Source organism: Apaloderma vittatum, unplaced genomic scaffold (genome assembly GCF_000703405.1).
Source record: "Apaloderma vittatum isolate BGI_N311 unplaced genomic scaffold, ASM70340v1 scaffold10477, whole genome shotgun sequence".
NCBI lineage: Eukaryota > Metazoa > Chordata > Aves > Trogoniformes > Trogonidae > Apaloderma > Apaloderma vittatum.
The window spans coordinates 89623-111440 of NW_009726833.1; the positions used below are offsets into that span (position 1 = coordinate 89623).

Below are 21818 nucleotides of genomic sequence, written 5' to 3' on the forward strand. Positions count from 1 at the left end.
CTCAGCAGCCCAGCACTTGAATCAGAAGCACCGTAGACACATAACTCGAGCTGTGCTACAGGGCTGTGCATGGGGGAGCAACAAGGGCAGCCACTGCTCTGAAGGGGAAAGTGAGCCAGGAGCTGCGGGTGACAGGCCAGTGGGCAAGGGGAGCAACTTACTGACAACAGGGCTGTCCCACAATATCCAAAATGGACAAGCAAAGTAGGTCAGCAGGAGGTCCAGGCCACCAGATAAGGTCTGAGGACTAGAGAGGAAGTCAAGGCCATAGGTCAGGACCATGGTGTCCTGGTTGGAATGAAACCAGGACCAATTCTGTTCAGTGATTTTACTTTTCAGCTCAGTCTCGTCTAAGAGATTGCACTTTCTGAAGTTAACAATGTATTTTCTCAGACAGTGTCTGCTTCTGAAAGTGATAAAGCCTGATGTTTATAGTTACTACCAAGGACTGGTATGCAGAAAGGCTTTTGCTTATACTTGCTCCTATAGGAGACAAGGTCATTGGTAAATCTTGTGTACCCTGTTGGGGTGCCAGAAAGTAAAAGGGTCACAATGAAGTAAAAAAGTCACATCTCCAGGGAGGAGCAGACAGGACAGGTGACCCAAATCTGACTAACAAAGTATTTCATTCCATGTATGTCATATTCAGTATAAAGCTGAGAAATCACAATGGCCAAGCCCTTTTCATCAATGACCACAACCCAAGGAGGACTTGGTCTGTTTTTCTGCCCTTGATCCCCAAGTTCCTGAATCCAGTTCCTGTATCTGGTCCCCATCTGCTACTGAGCCTGGGACTTCCCCAGAGCCTGCCTCTCTGCATCATCCCTGGTGATTGCTGTCAGGGGCTTGGGTTCATAGTCGTTCTATATATATTTACATATATTTAATTATTTTCTTATTAGTACTATTATTGTTTCATTAAAGCTGTTCTAGTTTTATTTTATTTTTCCAATCTGTAAGTCTCTCTGCCTTATTCTCTTTTCCCTTTGGGGTGGAAGAGGGGTAAGTAGAGAATATCTGTCATTTGGTCAGTGGCTGACCCAACCCTAACCCTTGACACATGGCCAGATAATTGTGGCTGCAGCATAGCTCAGGCAGGGATGTAGCACAAGAGCCTCAGCTTAAATGCAGCTCCTAAGAGATGGTAGCAGGGTGAGAAGCACCTGGCTTCTTCCAGTTGGTTGAACGGCTGCAAGGCCAGCCGGCATTGAGGCCAGATGCCACCAGAGGCCAGGAGCTCTTCAAGGGTAGATGAAAGTAGGTGTTTGTATTATCTAAGCTGCCATGTGTACACACTAGGATATTTTATTATGGTCAAATTGTAGCAGCTACTGTGGTGGACTTAAAGTAAAAAAATAAAATAAAATTGATTCAGCTCCTTGCTCCACTGAATTGTGGAGGAAGATCCCAAAGTAGAAAAAGCACTAGCTATGTTGTCCTCTTTGCTCTGTACATTATTGTCCTTCATTCAGTCCTATTAGCTGCAGTTTCATGACTTTGTCCTAAGTAATGAAAACTCTTATATGTTTGAAAAGAATTCCAAGAATATTGGTTGCCTAGTGATTCTGTACTATAATCTTTGCTACTCAGTATACCTGGCAGTGCACCTGCTCTAGCATATTAAGAGCTGAAGGGCTCTAGGTACCTGCAGAGGAGGCACCTGATAAGGAGACAATATGTTTTAGTAGGACCAAGAGAGTTGCTATTAGGCAGCAGCTATAGCTGTCAGAAAACGACAAGGTTCCAGCAACAGCGCTTCCCATTTTACACTGTTTTGGCAGAACACTGCATGACTACCGAGTACACACTACAGGCCTTACCATACAATGCGCTGGCTTGGAAAAGACCTTTAAAAGGCATCTAGTGCAATCCCTCTGCAGTGAGCAGTGACATCTTTAACTAGGTTGCTCAAAACCCCATCAATCCTGACCTTCTGGAAGAATCTTTCAGATCACCACCACCAAGACAGTTTCACTGTGACTTAAAAGATTTGGATTTCAGTGCCAGGAACTGGTGAGAAACTGAAATACTTGGTGCAAATCACTGAACTTCTTTGTGACTCAATTCTCACTCTAAACAAGGGAAGACTTGTAATATATGCCTTTATGAAAGTGCTTTGACTGTCCCACATGACAGGCACTGTACCATCATTCTTAGATTCTGCATTAAGTAAGATCCCTGGAAACAGACAACAGGGCAAAATACAAAAGTACATCAAATAGCCAGAAGGGCATGATAGGGTGTCACAGGTACCTACCACAAACTACCCTTTGCACTAGTTGGAAAAAACAAACCAGAACGTGGTGACTGCAGCATCCTGCAGCAGGTCCTGCAGCAATGCAGTGCTGTTCACTGCTATGGTTTTAAAGCGTTTTTCTTTTTGCACATGCCAACATGACTTCTTTCCGCATTTCAGGCTAACCTCGCTGGACTACTATGTCAATGTTGTTTGCTAGCATACTCACAGTGCACACTTTGCTGCCTCTGCCACACACCTTTGGCAGCCTGGGTTATGCATACCAGTAAACTTTTTTTTTTCCCACTGTTTTTTCTTCAAAAAATAACCATCACTCCTGGGGATTTCCATCTGTAGAACTGAGATGGAGAAAATGTTCATTATTTCAATTTGGATTTTCCAGGAGTGGTTCATTCGGGATTCCTACTGAGGGCTAGTGTATGGATTTGCAGGGTTTTTGTTAGAACATTCCCTGAATCAGAAATTACTGTTCATATGGAAGACAGTATGCAATGACAACAGATGTACTCAGACAACAGGAGATCTAATTTTAAACCTCCTTAGGGATGCTCAGCCACAGAGTGCAGCTGAAGAAGGATATAAGTCTCTAGGTCTAGCTCTAGGCTCTATTACTTCTTTCTCAGACTTCTAGAGAGAAAAGTCCAGAGTTTTTCCTAAGCTGGGAACCAGGTAAGTGATGTTACCTTCCTTCACGCTCTATTTGAACTGGAGAGGCCTGGTGACAAAAATCAGCACAGGATGAGGAAAGACCTACTCAAGTAATACACCATAGATCTGCTTCAGTGTAAGCAGCAGAAAGACTTAAATCACCTATTTCATTCATGTTCAGATCCTGGACCGGTGGATGGCATGATTCCTCACTTTGCCAGGTATTTACATATTTCACAAAATCATATTAATTTGCATATATACTAATAGAAAATTCACTGGTACCCACAGAAAATTCAGCTCCTTAGTACAATGAAACAGTTTTACCTATGTAGTAACAAAAGCAAAAAGTTGCCTGGTATCTACTTACCACATTCATGAATTCTGAGTACAGCGACTTTAGTTCTCATGTAAGCGCACTTATTTTTCGAATTAAACAATTTCTCAGTAACAGGCTTTGGACTAGAAGCAGTCCTGCTCTTATACAGGCAGAGAATCAAACATCACAAAAAAAAAAAAAAAAGCATGCCTGGAGTCATGTGGAACATACTTCACCTTGGTCAGCAGATGCAGGTCCTGAAACCACACCTGGATCCTCAGCGTATTTAAGAGAGGGTGTGGACTAAGAGGCTTAATAAGCACAGTAGATGGTACTGTACTTTCAAGGAAAGTCTCATCTTACATGGTTCTGAACTGTCATCCCACCAACAGTGGTTTTGTTTTCAAATGTCAAATAATGTACAAACATATATGCAGGCATAGATTATTATTATTTTTATTGCTGTTGTTAAGAAGTCAATGTATGAATTACGGCACTGTGCTGTAAAAACGCAACATTATTGACTGCTCTAACAGTATGAGGTCCATTATAACAAGATTTTAAACATGAAGCATGAGCTTCAATATGGATTTCCAAATAAAAAAAAAACAGCCTAAGAGATAAATGGATTAATAATAACTGTTTTAGCTGGAATTTCAATACTAAGTGAACACAGAGTGAGTTTGCAAATGAGTCAAACGAAGCTTCTAGAAATTGAAGAGTAAATTCTTTTTTTCTTTCTGACCTACATAGAGGTATTTGTTCTGCACCATAGATGAACGTTAACAGCTCTTCCATTAAACTATAACCACAATGTGTCAGAGGGATTTGCATGGGTAAAGGAAAAACAAAACCTTTTCTATGTTGCCAGTCAGAGGAAAAAAAAATAAAAATCACATCTCCTGGGAGAATCTCCACCATAAAAAAAAACACCAATGCCTTTTAACTTTGTGTTTGGGAACTGAACAAATTTATGCCACTATTCCTAATTCTGAAGTAAATCCAAACAACTGATATCCATGGATATTACTGCACTTGTAGCACTGGTGCTTTAACTGGCCTGAAAACTACTTTCATTGTATTAAGGAAAATGAAAAACATATATATTTTTTTTTACATGTGTAATCTTATTTGAAAGATGCATTGTAAAAAAGAATAGTGTCCTATTTCAAATTGCTGTATGCTTTATAAAACAATTTTAGCATGTCTGGCACAACACAAAGCTCTTGAAATGCCACCACTACTTCAGAAAAAGTCTTAAAAGAAGACTGCCCAGAGGATAGGTGGGCACAGAGTATCAAATAAAGGGGGAAAAAATGACAGTGGGAATTAGTTTCCCAGCTAAAGGATGTCTTACATCACACAGCAGATCAGAAATAAATATGATGAAACTTGAAGAGTCTGAATATAAATCCTTGGATGATGTTGCAAGAGTCACAGGCTTCACCAAACCAAAGTCAGTGTATTTTTTTTAAACATAATGCAGTTACTATATACAGTATGTTTATCAGAAAACGCCAACTAACAATACACTAAATTAATTGTTGTTAAACAAAAAATGTACTAAAACAACGCGCATATAAAAACAGACAGCAACCCCCCCCAGTTATGCATAGTTACATATAATGAAGTCCAGCTCTCTGGAGCCCATCCAGTGGATTGACACCTTCAAGCACCAGGAAGCAGTTTTCTGAAGCATAAACAACATAATTAAGAGAACCCAGTCACGCTGTAGGGGAACTACACTGTCAAAAATATCTCGAGTCCAATCAAAAAAGCTCTCTGTATGTTACCACTGCATAGCTGCAATGAGGCAGCCATCCATTTAAAGGTTTCACACTGCTGTGTTTCCTCTGAGGACCTTCTAAAGGATGTGCTATTTAACGTGGCGGTGATCTACACACAAACACAATATGTGACAAACACAAAGCACTTAGGTTTAGAAGCACTTATGGAAGAATCCATGACTTCTTTACAGTGTACTGTGTACAACTGCACCACTGTTAAGTTTCTCCTGCTTATTATTATGCGGCATCTTACTGGTCATAGTATTTCTACATACTAAGAAGAAAAAGTCTTCTTCCCGAGAAATCAGCCTCTCTGATATGGGAAGCCACTGTGCCCATATCTTGCTTTGCTACAGTAAGGCATGTAAAATGAAGGTGACAATGTCAAAACCTACAGATTATGACAAAAAGACCCAGTTTCCCTTTGTTTCTTGTCCAGCTTCTCTGCTCCATTACAACTGTGGATGTCAGTCAGCATCCATGTGTTCTTGCCTAGTAAGTAGAGGCTTCCCATCTGTATCACCAATCTTCTTCTGCATCTCTTCCACTACTTTCAGTAAAGCTTTTCGCTCCTGCTTGAGAGTGTGAATGGACTGCGTCAATTTACTTTCATTGGTCAACAAAAGCTCTACTGTGGCTTCAAGGTTTTGGATCTTTCCATTAGCCATCTTTCAAAGTAAGAAGAAAGGAGGAGGGGGAAGGAAGGAGAGAAAGAAAAAAGAATTAATTAATAACTGAAACCAACTTTAAACTATTTCTTGAGATACATTAAAACATATGAAATACTTTATAAATGATGAAAAATTGCAAAGGTAAATGCAAGTAAGAATGTTATTAGATTTGTGTACTTCAGACTACAACTATGGGTTTGCTTATAACAGAAAACTTCCTTCTCTCATATTGATTGCTTTGATTAGTTCACCATTAAACTCAGAATATAACACAAAGTAATGAAATTAGAAAGTTACTGAGTCTGCAAATTATATACCAAAAGAACTGCAGTTTAAGATAAGCCTACGGATCAGCTGGGAGACTTTTTTTGGCCAATCATCTTTGTTGAATTTCATGTGCTTTGTAAAGCAAAGACAATGCAGCCTCATTTTATCTCAACACTGCGAATCCAACAAATACCAGATTTGGAGGCAAAGGGGGAGGAAGGGATTTAGTGTACTATGCAAATGGACAACCCATCTTGAAAAATTCCAATAATTCTCTTTTGAAAGGCTGCACATATGGGCATTCTACTTCATGGCAAAACAAAGTATTAGATCATTCAAATTCATCACGTGAGAAGTGTAGCTGAGGTACTTCAACAAAAGCAGAGATATGTTTGGAAGTTTCAGCACTGGATAACTTTACGCTGAACCGTCTTCGCTTTCAGGCAAAAAGCCTTTCTCATGAGCTCACTTCCCTTAATGTAATTACAGTCAGTTAAAAAGTTCATCTTTTGGGGGAAAAACATCGACAAACCATGACACACATGGTCTGGTGATGCATTTTCCTCCCATCAGCAATGGGTCACCTTTTCCCATAGGAAATGAGGGCTGATGAAACCCACCTCCAAGACAAAGGAATTGCTCCAGCACTACAGACAGTTAAGGAGAACTGAAGTATGATGTTAGGTGGTGACTTGCTAGCACTCAGGTGAAGATGAGCTTTGTAAAGAAGTGCTTAGGGCTGCAAAGTTTTTAGGGGCAGGAGGGGGTGGAAGATCCCCTGAGGCAGGTAAGCTACAGGACATTACATCTTAAATCTCACCTCAGAAATCTCTCTCCCCCATGCTACATTCAACAATTTCCTTGCCCATGTGCCTGAAGCTTTATGAAAATATCTTGCAGGAGAGTATCTTTTCTTCTGACTTCTCTAAGGCTCATCTTAGAACCTGGAATCAGTTCGGATCTCACAGGATCAGAATTTACAGCTTAAGCAAATTTTTGAGGTGATCTAAGAGGTGATCTAAGTCTGCATGGTTTGTTAGCTTTAGTCATGATATAGGACCAATGGCTGAGAAACCTGAGCTCCTTCACCTTATTTGTATTATCTTACAAAGTCTACATCTTTATAATGATCAAGCAGCTTGATACGTCTGCTTCTTACCTGTGACGCCCCTTTTCCCATCAAACTAAATGCATAATTAGAAGTTTTATAACAAACGTCCTGTTACAAAGCAGTCAGAAAGCTGATTTCTTGAACATTTAAGCAAAAAAATAACTCCTACAGAGATCAGGGGTACTGCCTCTGAAAAGTTGTAGAAATTATTAATTCACATATTGTATAAACAATCTGAATAATAGTATTAAAACATCCACCAAACTTGTAAGAAACAGTATGTCTTTATAGACAATGTAACCCATGTCTGATATAACTCTAAATAGTGACACTGGCAATAGCTTTCCTAAGCATGGCAGACTAGTAACCCTGCTGCAATAAAGCAGTGACTGAAAACATAAAACTGAAGTTGAGAAAGCACTTTGTGTATTTTTAGTCATCTTTTACAGTTAGGATTTTTATTACAAGAGAAGAGACAGTGTGATGAATCAACTCCTCTCCAATTGTAAGCATATGCTCTATCCACCCCCCCTCAGAACTTCTTCCGCATTTAAACTTTAAAGGCTAAACTAAATAAAATTGCAAGTGGCTACACTTCAAAGCCACTAGACCAAACATCATTCTGCCCTGTGCCTTGGTGTAGGACAATCTCTTCTGAAAAGGTGGAAAAATTAGAATATGAATTAAATACAAAATATAAATTGTACCTGCAGTTCTTCCAAGAGATCAAAGTTTTGTTTGCGCAAGCTACTGTTTGCTTTTTCTAATTTATCCAGTCTCTGATTGTCATTTAAAGATGAATCTATAAGCTCATCCTGAAGAACATGGTATTCAACTTCATAAGCTTGCAACTGCTTGGCAATATCCATTTCAAACACCTGTTGTATATAAAAATATTATTAGGTGCTGTGCAGACCAAAATTAATTCAGTGCTTTAAAAACTGTGGATCTAGAATGAGAGATCTAAGCACTGCATACAAAAAAAGAAAGACTTAATTTTTGACATTCATATTTCCTAGTCTCGAAAATGGCGAGATTGAGGCAGTAGAGAGCATTGGCATTGGATCTACTTGAGAACTTTGCTCCTGATTTGCTGCCTGACTCCAGTAAAATCAATTACACTACAGTTTCCAAGAAAGGTAGACTTTGTAGAGTATTGCCCTCTTCAGATTTTAAATTCATGCTTCTCAGTTTGGCATAACCCCTCCCAGACATACTCAGAATCAGATGTCACTTTAGAAAAATGTGGTCCAGGCTCACATGCCACATGTACAAGTGCAAGGCTAAGTGGAATGAAAACTTTAAATTAAAACCAGCACACACTGCTAATTTTATTTATAATTCTATGGTCCTCCTAGAGACTGAAAGAAAACAAGATAATCTATTCTTACACTAACACTCTTAATGGAAACATTATGTAATGTCAAAGCAGATTTCTATTACTGTTAACTATGAATCATTGAGCGCTCAGTCTTATGCATGAATATTTAAAAAAAATCTTTTACTTTAAAAGCAGATAAATAAATTGAGGTGCACAGAGTGACCCAAAGGAAAAAAAAAAAGCTACTATATTTTGCTTTGTCTAGGTTTTGGCAAACATCTGCCTTCAAATTATTCTGGAGATATGACTCTAATGTCTCTGAGTTAGTTATCACCTCTGAAAACAGTCATGAAGGTGGTAAATTAAAACGATAAGTTTGCAGTCACAGAACATAGTAGAAAAAAATGTTGATTTAAAAATGTGTCTGAAAAATAGGCCAAGAATAGACGTTCAAGGGTTATTTTTTTTTAAACCTCTTGTACTTTATTCCTTCTGAAAATGAGTCAAACATCAAATCCCATCTTAAATACCTATTGAAATAACAAGAATTATTTCCTACTTTATTTATCAGCTTTGTCTGCAAAACTTTAGCTTTTGGTTAAAGAAAACATCAGTTTATGAAATGCTTCTGACACCTGTCACATATGCTATAAGAATTCTCTCATAGTCATATAGCAGCAGAAACACACATATTGAGCACCTGAGTACAGAAGGTTGAAATACAGTTTTGATTTTGGTTACACTCATGGAACTTTGGTTTTCTGCAGATCTGAGCATCCCTGAAGAACACACACTGCTGAAATTTCAGGAAAACAAAGAGTGCAATTCAACAGGGCAGAATGTTAGTTCCTCTCATGACCTCTGCCACTTTTAGCCTCTGTATTCTTGAGAAGGGAGGGAAATCCCTACTGTCATACCCAGAGTATCAAATACGAAAGGGGGGGAAACAAGATGCAAACCAAAAGCCTGACTTGAAAACTAGGGAACCGAAGGCAGGTTAGGGCGTGTAAACCAGCGGCCACGCTGCAGAAGGCGTGAGGAGGATGGGGATTAGCCCAGGAGCTGTGTATGGACTGCAGGGCAGGTCAAACGGCTGCTCTCTTCAAAGGCAGCCCTGATCAAAGCAGGGAAACTGCTCTCTCTTCAAGTCACTTCTACTGTCCCAGTTAAAATCCAGAGCACTCAGAGCTGCCTAAACAGAGCACCCCTCCCTCCTTCTGCTCAAAGCCAAGGGCTTTCTGGAGGTTGCCTAAGCACTGCAAGTCTCGGCAGGGCTGTGCGCTGCAGGCTTTCAGCCTGGCATGTAACATTCAATCCCCTTTGCCACCTCGAAATCACTGGCTTTCCTTCCCCTTGCAGAGGCTTTCTAGCTCTCTCCTCCTTTGACAGCAAGCACTAGAACCATTTTTTTCCTGATCCTAATTTGAGCACACATCCCTTGAAAGCCTTGCTGCCAGGGATCATCAGATGAGATCCCCTCGCAAGCATTTTGCAGTGCCCTGCATTTGCAGTTCTACACGGTACGCTTGCCATGTTTTCGACCACAAAAGGCCTTCAGAAAAACAGGTTAAACCCCATCTTCTATTTGCCTGCTGCAAATTAGATGTCAAGTGTAACAGGGTTTCTAAACAGACAAGTCTTCACTGCAATACGTTGAATTCCATAGTTACTGTCTGGTGCCTTCTGCTTGCTGAGCAATATTGCATATTTTTTTCATCCAATGATGGGACAAGGGGCAACAGACATGAGCTGGAGCATAGGAGGTTCCACAAAAATATCAGAGAACACGTTTTTCCCTGTGAGGGTGCCAGAGCACTGGCACAGGCTGCCCAGGGAGGTTGTGGAGTCTCCTTCTGTGGAGACATTCAAAACCTGCCTGGACATGTTCCTGTGTGACCTACTGTAGGTGATCCTGCTCTGGCAGGGGGGCTGGACTAGATGATCTTTCGAGGCCCCTTCCAACCCCTGACATTCTGTCATTTCCCTTGTCTGCCATTCATGAAAAGATTCCCAGTTTTTGCTGTCTAGAGTCACTGCTCACTGCAAGAGAGCGCAGAGCCTCAGCAGAAATACAAAGGCGCTGCTGTAACATACTGAACCAGCACCATAAAAGCCAGCGTAGACAAAGTCAACGTAGGGAGCCTTCTAATTTCATTAACAAAGGTCAACATTTGCGAGGCTCTTGTAAGTCAATTTTTGCTTCTGAAGTGAGACTTGGAATGGAAGGTTCTTTGGAGACAGGCAAACTCAGAAGGCTTTTAGACCATCTTGATCATTTTTTTGTGGAATGCGCTATGTATAGGCTGCAATATTGCTGCCAGTAACAAACACAGTGCACAGTTCCAAAAAAAAAAATTAAACTGATTTTCATTAAAGGCTTCATAAAGTGACGATAACCAACATGCCGATGTATGAATACAGAGGTACTATACAAGTCATATGCTTCCAAAAGCTTGCAACAACTTCAGAACAGAATACTCAGTTTGAAGTCACACAATATACTGTTGTGGTTCTTTTGTCAATAAATTATTTAAAAGAGCATTCCTTTGCATGCTACTCACATGTTCAGATTATTTCATACCTGACTAATGGTCTTTTCCATCTGTACCAAACCCAAGTTGGGAAGAGTGCTTTTAATAAAGTCAACAATAGTTTCTAGATTCTCATGCTGCAGAATCAAGGGCTTGTGGCTTCCCAGAAGGCTTAAAGCCACTTTAAATATAGCCTCTGATCCTTGAAGAAAGAGCATATCTGTGAAAACAACAATGAAAAAAGAGCACATAAAGCAAGCACATCTCTTTACAACAATATTAAAATAGTAAAATGTCCAAGGACAACAACAACTCATAGGACCAAACTGGAGGCTAGATACACCGTGCCAGACACAAGCTTTAGTTACTGTGGCTATAGTTCTAGAAGTTCTGTATGATCAAAATTATTACTATGAACTGCACACTTGACTGACGTAATCAATTAATTATTTAGTGAGTTTTCGACCATAAAGCCCAATTCAAATTTAAGCTAAGCACACAATAAACCAGGCAGTCAAGTTTGTCGGTGTTGTCACTTTTTGTGCATGTAATAGTTTTACGGTCTTTTTTTCTTTTGAGATGTTCACAGGAAATTGAACTTGAATAGAATTCTAACCCTAATGCCATTTAAAAACCCTAATAAAACAGGCAAAAACTACACCTGAAGACACAACTGAAGATCCGAAGTTCTGTTCTTATCTCATTTGGTGATGAAACCGACAAAATCTCAGTGAGTACTACGCTGCACACAGGAGGCTAAATGCGCACTTTCCACCAGCCTCAGGTTTCATGTTCATGTGCTTATTTTTAGTGTGTGTCTCAACCACTTACGTTAATAGTCTAATAACTACACTAGTAAGTACCCTGAATCTTAGTAATACAGCTTAAGTGTTAATATTGCAGGTGGTCCTGCAAAGACAGCAGCTGGCACACATTCAAGCACGCTGAAACCACAGCATATAGTGACCTTTCAATGCAACTTCCTTTCTTTTCTTTTCCTTTACAAATTGCCTGTGTCTTTACAGGGGAAAGAAATAAAAGACTGCAATAAAAGCATCAGACAAGAAACCCATCTCCACAGGCTCATCTGTATAAACACAGTATAAACAGCACTGCCCTGCATTTGACGTTCCTGCTACTATAACTCAGAATCTGCTCCTGATTTTATTGAGCAATTCACTACAGAAAAAAGCATCTAACGTGAAACAATACTGATGCAGGTGGAAAAGGAAGAAATGATACTGTGGTTTTATTCCATATTTCCTAAATATAATTTTATTTTTAAAGGGCTTATCTCTTGTTCTTTCCCTTCTTCATATTCAAAACTGTGAATGAAGTCCCAATCACTTAGGAAGTAGCACAATGATATCAAATAAATGGTAAGGGAAACAACTACTAGCAAAACCACAGGTATCCCCGATGGAGTAAAGAACATATGAAAACACTGCCTAACTGCCTTTCTTAACTAAATCAACCTCTCTTTTTAAATTTCTATCAGAATTAAATTCCCCCTTGCACTGTTTCGCCTACAATGTTGAAGACATAACTCATTTCACTTCTTTTTCTTTCCAAGAAAGAAAACCCCAAGTAACAGGTAATCATAAATGGTGCACTTTGCTGCCATTTGCATTAAAAAATGTTCAGCTCTGATTCAGTATAAAATCCAAAGGCAGGAATGATTGAAAAGTGGTAACAGAACAGGCATTTGTCTCAATTCTCTATTGAAACTGAAAACTACGGGAAAATGCTTTATAGGGAAAGCTCTACATTAGAACAGGGGATGCTGAAGAGCAGCTAGGAAATACAAAGGGAAAACACCCAAAGCTGCAAATAATGCTTATTTAGGATTCAGCACCTATCCCATAAAGACACAGAGATTAACTCAAGGTGACCTGTAAGTTTTTAATGAATGTCTGTATGAGCTGAGCTGGTAATATGTGGCCGAAATCCCTCTCTCATTTAAAGTAGCAAGTACTTAACAAAGACCTGGTTGTTATCCCCTCTCCATACTTCCCATTAAGTGGGCTGCCAGCCAACAACAGTACAGTGAAGGTACCCAAATTAATGTCAGCACGACAGGCAGTCTACAGGATTTTAAAAAAATAATCAAGTTTTATCTACAGTCTTCAAACAAAATAAACACTCTTCTACTGTGTTTCTTCCATTAACAAATAAACAGGGGTATTAAAAACCACATCGTTGTTAATGTTGTACTTTCATTAGATTCTGCTCAGGAGAAGCGCTAAAAGTTTGGACAGATAATTAAAAAGTTAAAAGGAGTTTGGGTATTTGACTCCTAAACCAGGCTTTGCGTGAACCTCTTTTTATCCCCATTCTTTTACACGCTGCTTGTAAGATGGTTGCAAAAAGTACACGCTATGGAAGTCTAAAGGAAGTGATCTCCAGCAATTACATTAATAGCAGTGAGGCTCCAAATATCACGAGTGTAGAGATACTGTGTTAGAAAACAGCAGTGCAATCTTTTAGTCTTAGTAAGCTATAGATGAGTTAGTTTTAAATCAACATGCTTTCATCCCAAGGCTTTTAATAAGGGAGCATTGAAAATGTAGGCATGTTCTGCAAAACTGTGTGAACACATAGGTCACAACTGATCGGACACAAACATGACGACACCTCGCAGCAAAGTGACAGCTCTAGCCTTTCTCAGGCTTATAATTGTGTTTCAGAGCCTTCAGCACACGTGAAGATAAGATTTTACTTCCTAGGGTAAAAGAATGTCCAGGGTTCTCAACTTGCATAGCTCCAGAAAACACTGTTTTAAGCAAAATACTAAATACTTAGAAATATTAAAAAACTGCAAGTATTGGTCATGCTGGGCTTTCTCTCTAAAAAATATCAGATTTTTAAGAGGTGACAGTTTCAGTCACACATTTTTCTGTTCTTGACTGAAAATCAGTCCTCTGAAGATCATGTATCTAAGCCTTCTATTCTAATGTAAAATCTTTGCTTTCTAAAGCGTTACAATCCTTCAGTGACAGATAAAATACTAGTCTGCATATTAAGGCAGAAATCCAGGCATACTGGATACACAAGGCACTTTTAAATCGAATTGTCCAATTCAAAGACTCTTCTTATCATGCACAATACTATGAATAATAGAAAGATTAACTGATTACAAATTCAGTACAAGACACCTGCATACAGCTCTTCATTTAATTCCTACAGATTATTACTGCCAGCTAGATACTTGTTGATGTACATTAGACTATCCTGAATTGTTCCAGGAAAAAAAAAAAGATAATGCTGTTTTCCCTGGAGTGACAGAACATGTCACACTACTTAGCTACACACCACTGTTCTAGCACTACTTTTGGCACATCCTTAAACAGAAACAGGACAGGATCCTTGTTGGTTCTTCTTGGAATCTATACTCATTATTTGTTATTGTGGTAGATAAGGCTATAATTTTTGAAGTCGGGAAAGTGTCAGTATTAATACTCTCATAAATCATTGCTTCGTTTAATTTCTTAAGCAAAACTGAGTGAGGAAAATGAAAATAGCTTCTTAGTTTAAGAGAGAAATGAGAGAGAAAGCTCCAATCCACCCTGCTCATCATGGATGATCCAGTACTGCATAATGAAATCGAAAACCAAACAACATAGAAGGAAATAAAACATTTTCTCAATTACCAAACAATTAATCTATGAAATATATAGATATAAGATAGCATCAAGGTAAATTCTTAATTCAAATTTAATTAAAAAAAAAAAGAGAACTTCGCTTCTCTAGATTCTAGAAATAGGCAACAGAAGTGACTATAGAGCCTAAATTCCATATGCTTCCAAATATTTTTGGAGAGTGAGATTACCAAATCAGGCTAAATTTGTAAGGATAAGGAACAATAGTTTCAAAGCCCTATGTTTCTGTACAGTATATCCATTATTTAATTGCAAGGGTCATCTCTGTGTGTGTTTTAAAAACATAACCCTCAAAATAATTTTCCACTGACACTCTTGAAGACAATGATCATGGAGTAAATGGCAATATTTCTCAGACAATGCCTTTGTTGCATCCCTTTTCAGCTTGAAACTAACTAATAGTCAGTGTTGAAGTGCAACTGCCATAACACTATGATTTCATGGCATCAAATTTTACATCCTCTCTGTAAGTGGTTAGAGGGTGGGAAAACATAACAGTGAGGATGAAAACGCAGGACAGTTTGGAACTATCACATGCTTTATTCCTCTCTCTTTCTATTTTACTGTGAATACATGCTCTGGAAGATGACCTTCTGTTCATCAGTAGTAAGTAGAATACTTCTCCTGGGTGTCTGAAGCAGGTTGGATAACAAGAGCTGTTCCTAATAACTGCATTCCAAAGAAAATACTTCAAAAACGACAGAGAGAAGAAATTTTATGAAGAAATACCAAACACTCTGGCTACAAATCCAAGGGGAAACTGCGAGGCAAACATGGTGAGAAACCAGGGAGCAGCATAGAGGCTGGGGCCAATCTCATGTTCTTCTAGGTGGTTATAGAGATCTCGATGGTAGTCATGAAGAAGTCGAGATAGTTGATACATCTGGATCTGGGTGGAATAAGAACAAAGAGACTAAAGATAAACAAGTTCTAAGACTCATAGTAGCAAAGTCCATGCTTCATACTCTTATTAGTAACAGTGAAAGATATTTGTCAATTTGGATAGAATCGTGTATAGAAAATAAATACTCAGAAGCCACCTAAAAGACCCAGGATGGGTCACCTGTGAGCCTACAACAGGCTCATCTGCAGGGTTATTTGAACCTCATACAACATATAACAGAATTCTTCCTATTTATGGTTTTCATAGTTTCCCCAGTAGTCTTGTTATTTGAAACTACCGTATTTAAGAGGATGTATTCTTTTCTCAGATTACCCTTCCCCATTTTTAAGAACTGAAGTTCAAGTCCAGATTTTGATAATGCTATCTATATTGCACTATTACAATTTAAAATTAGCATTCTTTTATTTGAAAGTTGAAATCATACCTGTAAAATTGTCATGTCAGGACGGTATTGTTTTCTGAGGCCCATATCAAACATGAGAAACTTTAGCATTTTAAAAGCATCTTCTTCACTCATATGAAGTAGTAAAACTCCTGCTACAAAACTAAGACCCTGACAATATCCTACTTCCTGGTCCAGAAGCGAATAGGCCTTCAAAATATTGTAGAGCGACAGCTGCCCAGCTCCCAGCTGTGCCGAGAAGTATGGATGTGTTGGAAACGTGCGCCCTGGGAAAACAGCTGAAGTTAGTAAATTAAACTAAAACAAAACGCCCAGTTCACCTAACCATGTTATCAAATTAAAGTCTTTCAAAAAGGAAGATTCTTTTGAAAGATAGATTCTGAGTCAACCCAGAGGAAGACTGTAAGAAAGTGAACAACGCAAAATGATTCTTGTACTCTACTACTGTTTGCTTAGAGTAGTTGCAGAATTAATTTAGAAATTGTCAAGACTGGTGTTGGGAACAGCTGAATAACTGTTCTGAAGACTGGCCCTTGATCAGTGTGCTAAAGTGTTATAGGGGCTGGCTATCTGTAATAGTGGGAGACTTGATTCAGTGGCTCAATGGGTCACCCTGTCCTCTTTTCTTGATTAAAACTTTTAAACAATTAAAATCCAGGCACAGACTTAGAATGTCTGAGATCTCTGGGTTAGGGCTCCTTCCCTTTCTCTTCTTGTCTTTTCTCTAGTAAATGTGTCTCTTCACACCTCCCTCCCTGCCTTGGTCCCTCTCAGTCTTACAGGTCCTTCCTCCTTTCCTGCATGATGCAGGAAGCTGACTCTAACCTAGCAGAAAAAAGCCCCCTTTTACATGGGGTTAGTTGTTTTCTCCTACTGCTCAGCTGTGTCAGCTCCAGAAGGTGTCCCATGAGTACCAGCACAAATGACAAGTGCTTGGAGAGCAGAAGTCGGTTGTCAGAGCACAACTTTCTCTTGGTAGCAATGGGCTTTGGATCTATTCCCCACATCTCTTCAAATCCCACTTTCAGGTAAACTACACTGATTGTAGAGCAATTTTACTCAGTGAGTAAAAACTCAATTTGTGTCTCTTTTTCTGCAGTGTTTACGATACCAAGAAGCATGCAGTGATATATGTGCTAAGATATATGCTATATATATGTTGTATGAGAGTGCAGCCAACAGAGGCAGTAGCAGTCAACAGTTCTGTAGCAGCTTCTTTGAGCTCTTGAGCATCTGGATACTGCCTGGGACTGTCAGGGCAGTCCTCAGAACCTCAGGGTACTGCTGCTGACAGATAAAGATGAGACTGTGGTAACAGTAGCTCTGTCAGCTTCTAACCAATTCTTGTCAGATGCTCTTGACCACAGGGTGCCTGGAGCCTTTGTTCTACCTGATCCCTGATTAGGGAGTGTCATTAATGACCTGGACAATGGGGCAAAGCTTACCCTCACCAATTCTGTAGATGATAATTAACTGGGAAGACTGGCAGATACAAGAGATGGTCAGGCTCCAATTCAGAGGGATGACAGGTTGGAGAAATAGGCTGACAGGAACTCCATGAAGTTCAACAAAGGCAAGTGCAGAAATCCTGCACCTGGAAAGGAACAACCTCTTGCATCAGCATACGCTGGGGGCAGCCCAGCTGGCAAGCAGCTTTGCAGAAAAGGACCTTGGGGCCCTAATGATCACGAAGTTAAACACAAGCCAGCAATATACCCTTATTATAAAGAAGGCAAATGGTGTCCTGGGTTGCATTAGGAAGAGCACTGCCAGCAGCTCGAGGGAGGTGATGCCTCCCTTCTACTCAGCAATGCAGAGGTCACACCTGGAGTACTGTGTCCAGTTTGAGGCTCCCCAGTACAAGAAACATGGTCATATGGAGACAGTGCAGCAAAGCATCACTAAGATGAGGAAGTGACTGGAGTACTTCTCCTATGAAGAAAGGCTGAAAGAGCTAGGATTGTTCAGACTGGAGAAGAAAAAGCTCAGGGGTATCTTATCTATATGCACAACTACCCACTGTGAGGGAATGAAGAAGAGGAAGCCAGGCTCTTCTCAGTAGTGCCCACTGACAGGACAACAGGCAACAGGCACCTGAAATACAGGAAAATCCAGCTAACATAAGAAAAAAAAATTACTGTAAGACTGGCCAGACAGTGGCACAAGCTGCCCAGAGAGGTTGCAGAGTCTTCATCTACGGACATACTGAAAAGCTGCGCAAACATGGCCTTTGGCAACCTGCTTTAGAAGGCCTAGCTTTGAGTAGAAGTGTTGGACTAGCTGATCTCAAGACATTAAAGGCTTCACTTTTACAGATTATTTTTGAAAACTTTTCCAAAAGGCAATATTTTAATTTCTAGGGAAAAAACCCACAACTCTCCCCCTACCAGGTTTTCCCTACGAAATACCTCAACAGAGAAGAAACTTGAATACTTCTTTTGTCCTAGTATTAAGTGGAGCTTGTTTTTCAGTTGCCTACTAGTTAAATATGACTCCGCCCTTTAGCTCCTGGAATGCTGCCGAGCTGCCAGATAATACTAGAGCTCCTGTTTCAAGAAGACAAAGCCCGGGGCAGAGCCCTTCTGCCATGTGGTAGCTGCCCTAGCCTGTCACATGGAACACTGCCATTCAGTTCCCGAGCAGATCTCCTCTGGCCAGGCTGCCACAGAGTTGACCATTACAGAAGAAATATCTCTACCTTTCAAATGAGAAGGAGCTTGTGTTCCTTCACAAAGGAATTCTAGGCCTGAATGACAAGTTATTACAGCACAATCTAAAGGCAGATCTCTACTGCCTTACTCACACAGCGAGCATCCTTCCCCATCAGTCATGAAGAAAAGTTACAAGCTGAGCGAGAATAAAAATGCAAAGAAGTTCTAAAGAACAGAAAATGGGGGAGAAGCAGAACTGCTAAACTTGCAAGCTGATTTGTTTCCGAGTGCCCTGGTGATGACTTAACTAAAAATTTTAGCTTTTACTTAGGAGCAAACAAAAAAAAGGGACTCTAAATCAACTGTCATACCTCAAGAGCTCCAGAATGAGAAAGTTAAGTAGCTACGCTATTTTTGAAATGTAGTGAAACAGAGCATAATTTTATATTGTGTTCATCACACACTCAGTGACGAGTACAGTTGTTTCCTAAAACGACAGCATCTAGCAGTCAGTTCAGCCTATCCTGGTAAGAGAAGAAATCATTCACTGAACATGACTTTGGTGTACAGGACCTGAAATTCCCAGTGACTGCAATCGTTGTGCAGGTGGGGCCACAGAAAGAAACACACAAAAAAGCCTGTAGGGAATTGTGGCTTTGTTCTTGCCCATGTAATGAAACAGCACTGTGACGCATAAGTTGGGCCAGAAAAGCAGCTGCTTTACCTTACACCTCTGCATCCAGATGCACACTGGTCCTCATTATTGGGAAGCACTGTTTGCAGCTGAAGATGCATTGACTCAACTAACTGTGAGCGATACTATTATGGCTTGGGCTCATATCGTGTTAGCAAGACCTTTTTAGCTTAATTTGCGAAAGCTTTTTAAAATATTATAACTACGTGTTGCAAGAACATGGGTTTTTCTCTCAAGGATGAAGTGCATACTTTCAGAAGGATTCTTAAAGATTTGAAAGAAAATGTTTCTGACAGTCTGAAGGAATACAGGTTAGAACATGCAAATTCCTTCTAGCTGTCTATCGAGTTACACTGTCTGTTACTGTGCAGCACTATTTTATTTCTATGTGAATCACTAGGAAACTAGGAAGTCTTCAGGCTCCTAGTTTCATCTTACTGAAATAATAGGGCCCAATCCTTCCCTCAGCTAACAAGCAAACAAATAGCATCTTGGCAAAACCAGTACTTTGCATGAAAACCACCATGAAGGTACCAATTTGCCAACATATGCAGTCATTTGTTTCTACAAGCAGAGCAAATGGCTAAGATGAGAAAGCATTTGTGTGCAGAACCAAGCAGAAAATATGAACCCCCAATCTGCTGTGAGAGCCAACCAGACTGTGTTCCCTCATGTCCAGGAGTTGTCCCACTCCTCTCCCCTCTGCTGAAGGTGTGTAATTCATTAATCCAGCACAAAACTTTTCACCCCTTATGGAGGCACTTCAGTGCAACATAATCCCAATGTTCATCGCTAGGGGTATCAACACCAGGTACACCGACGTGACTGGTAAGTACTTGCTAGTGACTCATCTTTAGAAATAAATGTATCTCTCAAAAACAGAAGACTACTTCTGGTGCTAAGGGATCTGGAGGAATTCCTAAAATTGGTGTTACAAAGTCTGGAAGGAAACAATTTACTTACACTGCAACTGCCTATTCCCAGCTGGCATTAAGGCTTCTTGGAGTGTTACTTTCCCAGTGCCAAGTGGAAACCTGGCAGGCCTGCAAGCAGGGGTTTAGTGTGGGATTATCCAGCAAACACTGGATATCATGAATGAATAGCACATGATTCAACACTTATATATTTGAGTTCCTTTCTTGACAGTTTGCATTCCACAGGCCTGTGGAGTTCACTGTCAGTATCTGAAATACAGATACGTTACAGTTACATCTACTAATCTCTTATTACCACATGTTGCAAAGGACCTCTGTGCTTGAAATGCAGATTTTGCATTTTCCTAACGGTTCTCACACCAGATTAAAAGCAGTTCTTACCAACATCCTATTATTAAATGGTGAGAGGTCTTTTGTGTGTTACCTACCCTTACTTCTCTTCCAGAAATCATAAACCCCTTATTTTCAGTTCAGACTATTGCTGTACTTACCTAGGTCAATAAGTATCGCATGTTGCTGAGAAGTTAGTTGTTTCAGGAGCTCTTTATACGGTGTGTCCTTTGGCGGTTGTTTACTTGGAAACTGATGTTTAAGATGGTATTGCTCTGCTAGAAACTTCCAGATCTCCCCACGGTGGTGACGTGGTACTCCTGGGAGAAGAAAGTCATTAAAACACTTATTTGCATTCATACTGAGGGTTCAGCTATAGTTGAGCTAACAGAATCGAGGAACTGAAGATCCCTATCTGCTAGATATGTAAGTAGATCTGTATCTGCAAGATCAGTATCTGCTGTCTCCAGTAGACCATAGGAGCAGATCAAACTACAATGCTTATACTTCCTCAGCCTATAAAAGATGTCATCATATTAACAAGAGATTTAAGATAGAAACAGGATGAGCTGCCAAAGTCTGAAGTTACCAGTTCCAGTTTGAGAAGTACTAGAAGAGGCAGCAAAAATTGCAACACTTTTCAGAAACAAGTTAAATGATTATCTCCCATTTTTCCATGTAAAGTACATAACAAAGCACTGCAATAGAGTTAATTAAATTTTTTCACTACTACAGCACTCACACTGTTGTTAGGAGTAACTTTTAGGAAGGTAAGATACACCAGAAGTATAAACAGATATACCAGAAGATATACCAGAAGTATAAACAAATACAAATGAGATGTGATCTAGAGACTACAACAGAAGGCAAAAAAGCAGAAAGCAATATACCGTATTTCTAGTTTTGCTACTGGCTTGCTGAATGACTGGTACATGTAAAAATGTTTTAAAGCTTGAATTTCTTTTCCTATAAAATGGGATGATGCTACTTAACTACTTCACACAGTTATTGGTAGACTTCATTTGAATCTGTATGCAAACCTTTGAAAGCAGTAGAAAGGTTATTGTTACATGCATACTTCACTCAGCACAAAACAGACACTATTAAATCATCTACACAAGCAATCGATACACAATTCTTTGGGAAAATATTCTATCTAACCCATGATGTACTGGAACCAGGTATTACAATTTGAAGTAACTTATGGCCTAAAGTTTTTTGGACTGCTCTTTACTTTTGATATATATGTAACATATGGATAAACAACAACAATAAAAGAAATGAAATGTGAATGAAGCATACAACTTACATGGAAAGGTAACAAAATGTA

At 39.6% G+C, this 21818-nt stretch overlaps 1 protein-coding gene across 1 annotated transcript in view; it reads right to left on the reverse strand.

Annotated features, from left to right (window-relative positions):
- Positions 1–5152: 5152 nt before the first annotated feature.
- TBC1D1 (TBC1 (tre-2/USP6, BUB2, cdc16) domain family, member 1) overlaps positions 5153–21818 on the reverse strand; it is a gene marked incomplete at its 5' end in the record, with an annotated part of 58214 nt that continues 41548 nt past the window's right edge. The window contains 6 exons of the mRNA XM_009873448.1: positions 5153–5679; positions 7768–7938; positions 10963–11132; positions 15301–15460; positions 15900–16144; positions 20650–20808. Of these exons, the coding sequence (XP_009871750.1) occupies positions 5479–5679; positions 7768–7938; positions 10963–11132; positions 15301–15460; positions 15900–16144; positions 20650–20808 (1106 nt within the window). The remainder of the gene's footprint in view (positions 5680–7767; positions 7939–10962; positions 11133–15300; positions 15461–15899; positions 16145–20649; positions 20809–21818) is intronic.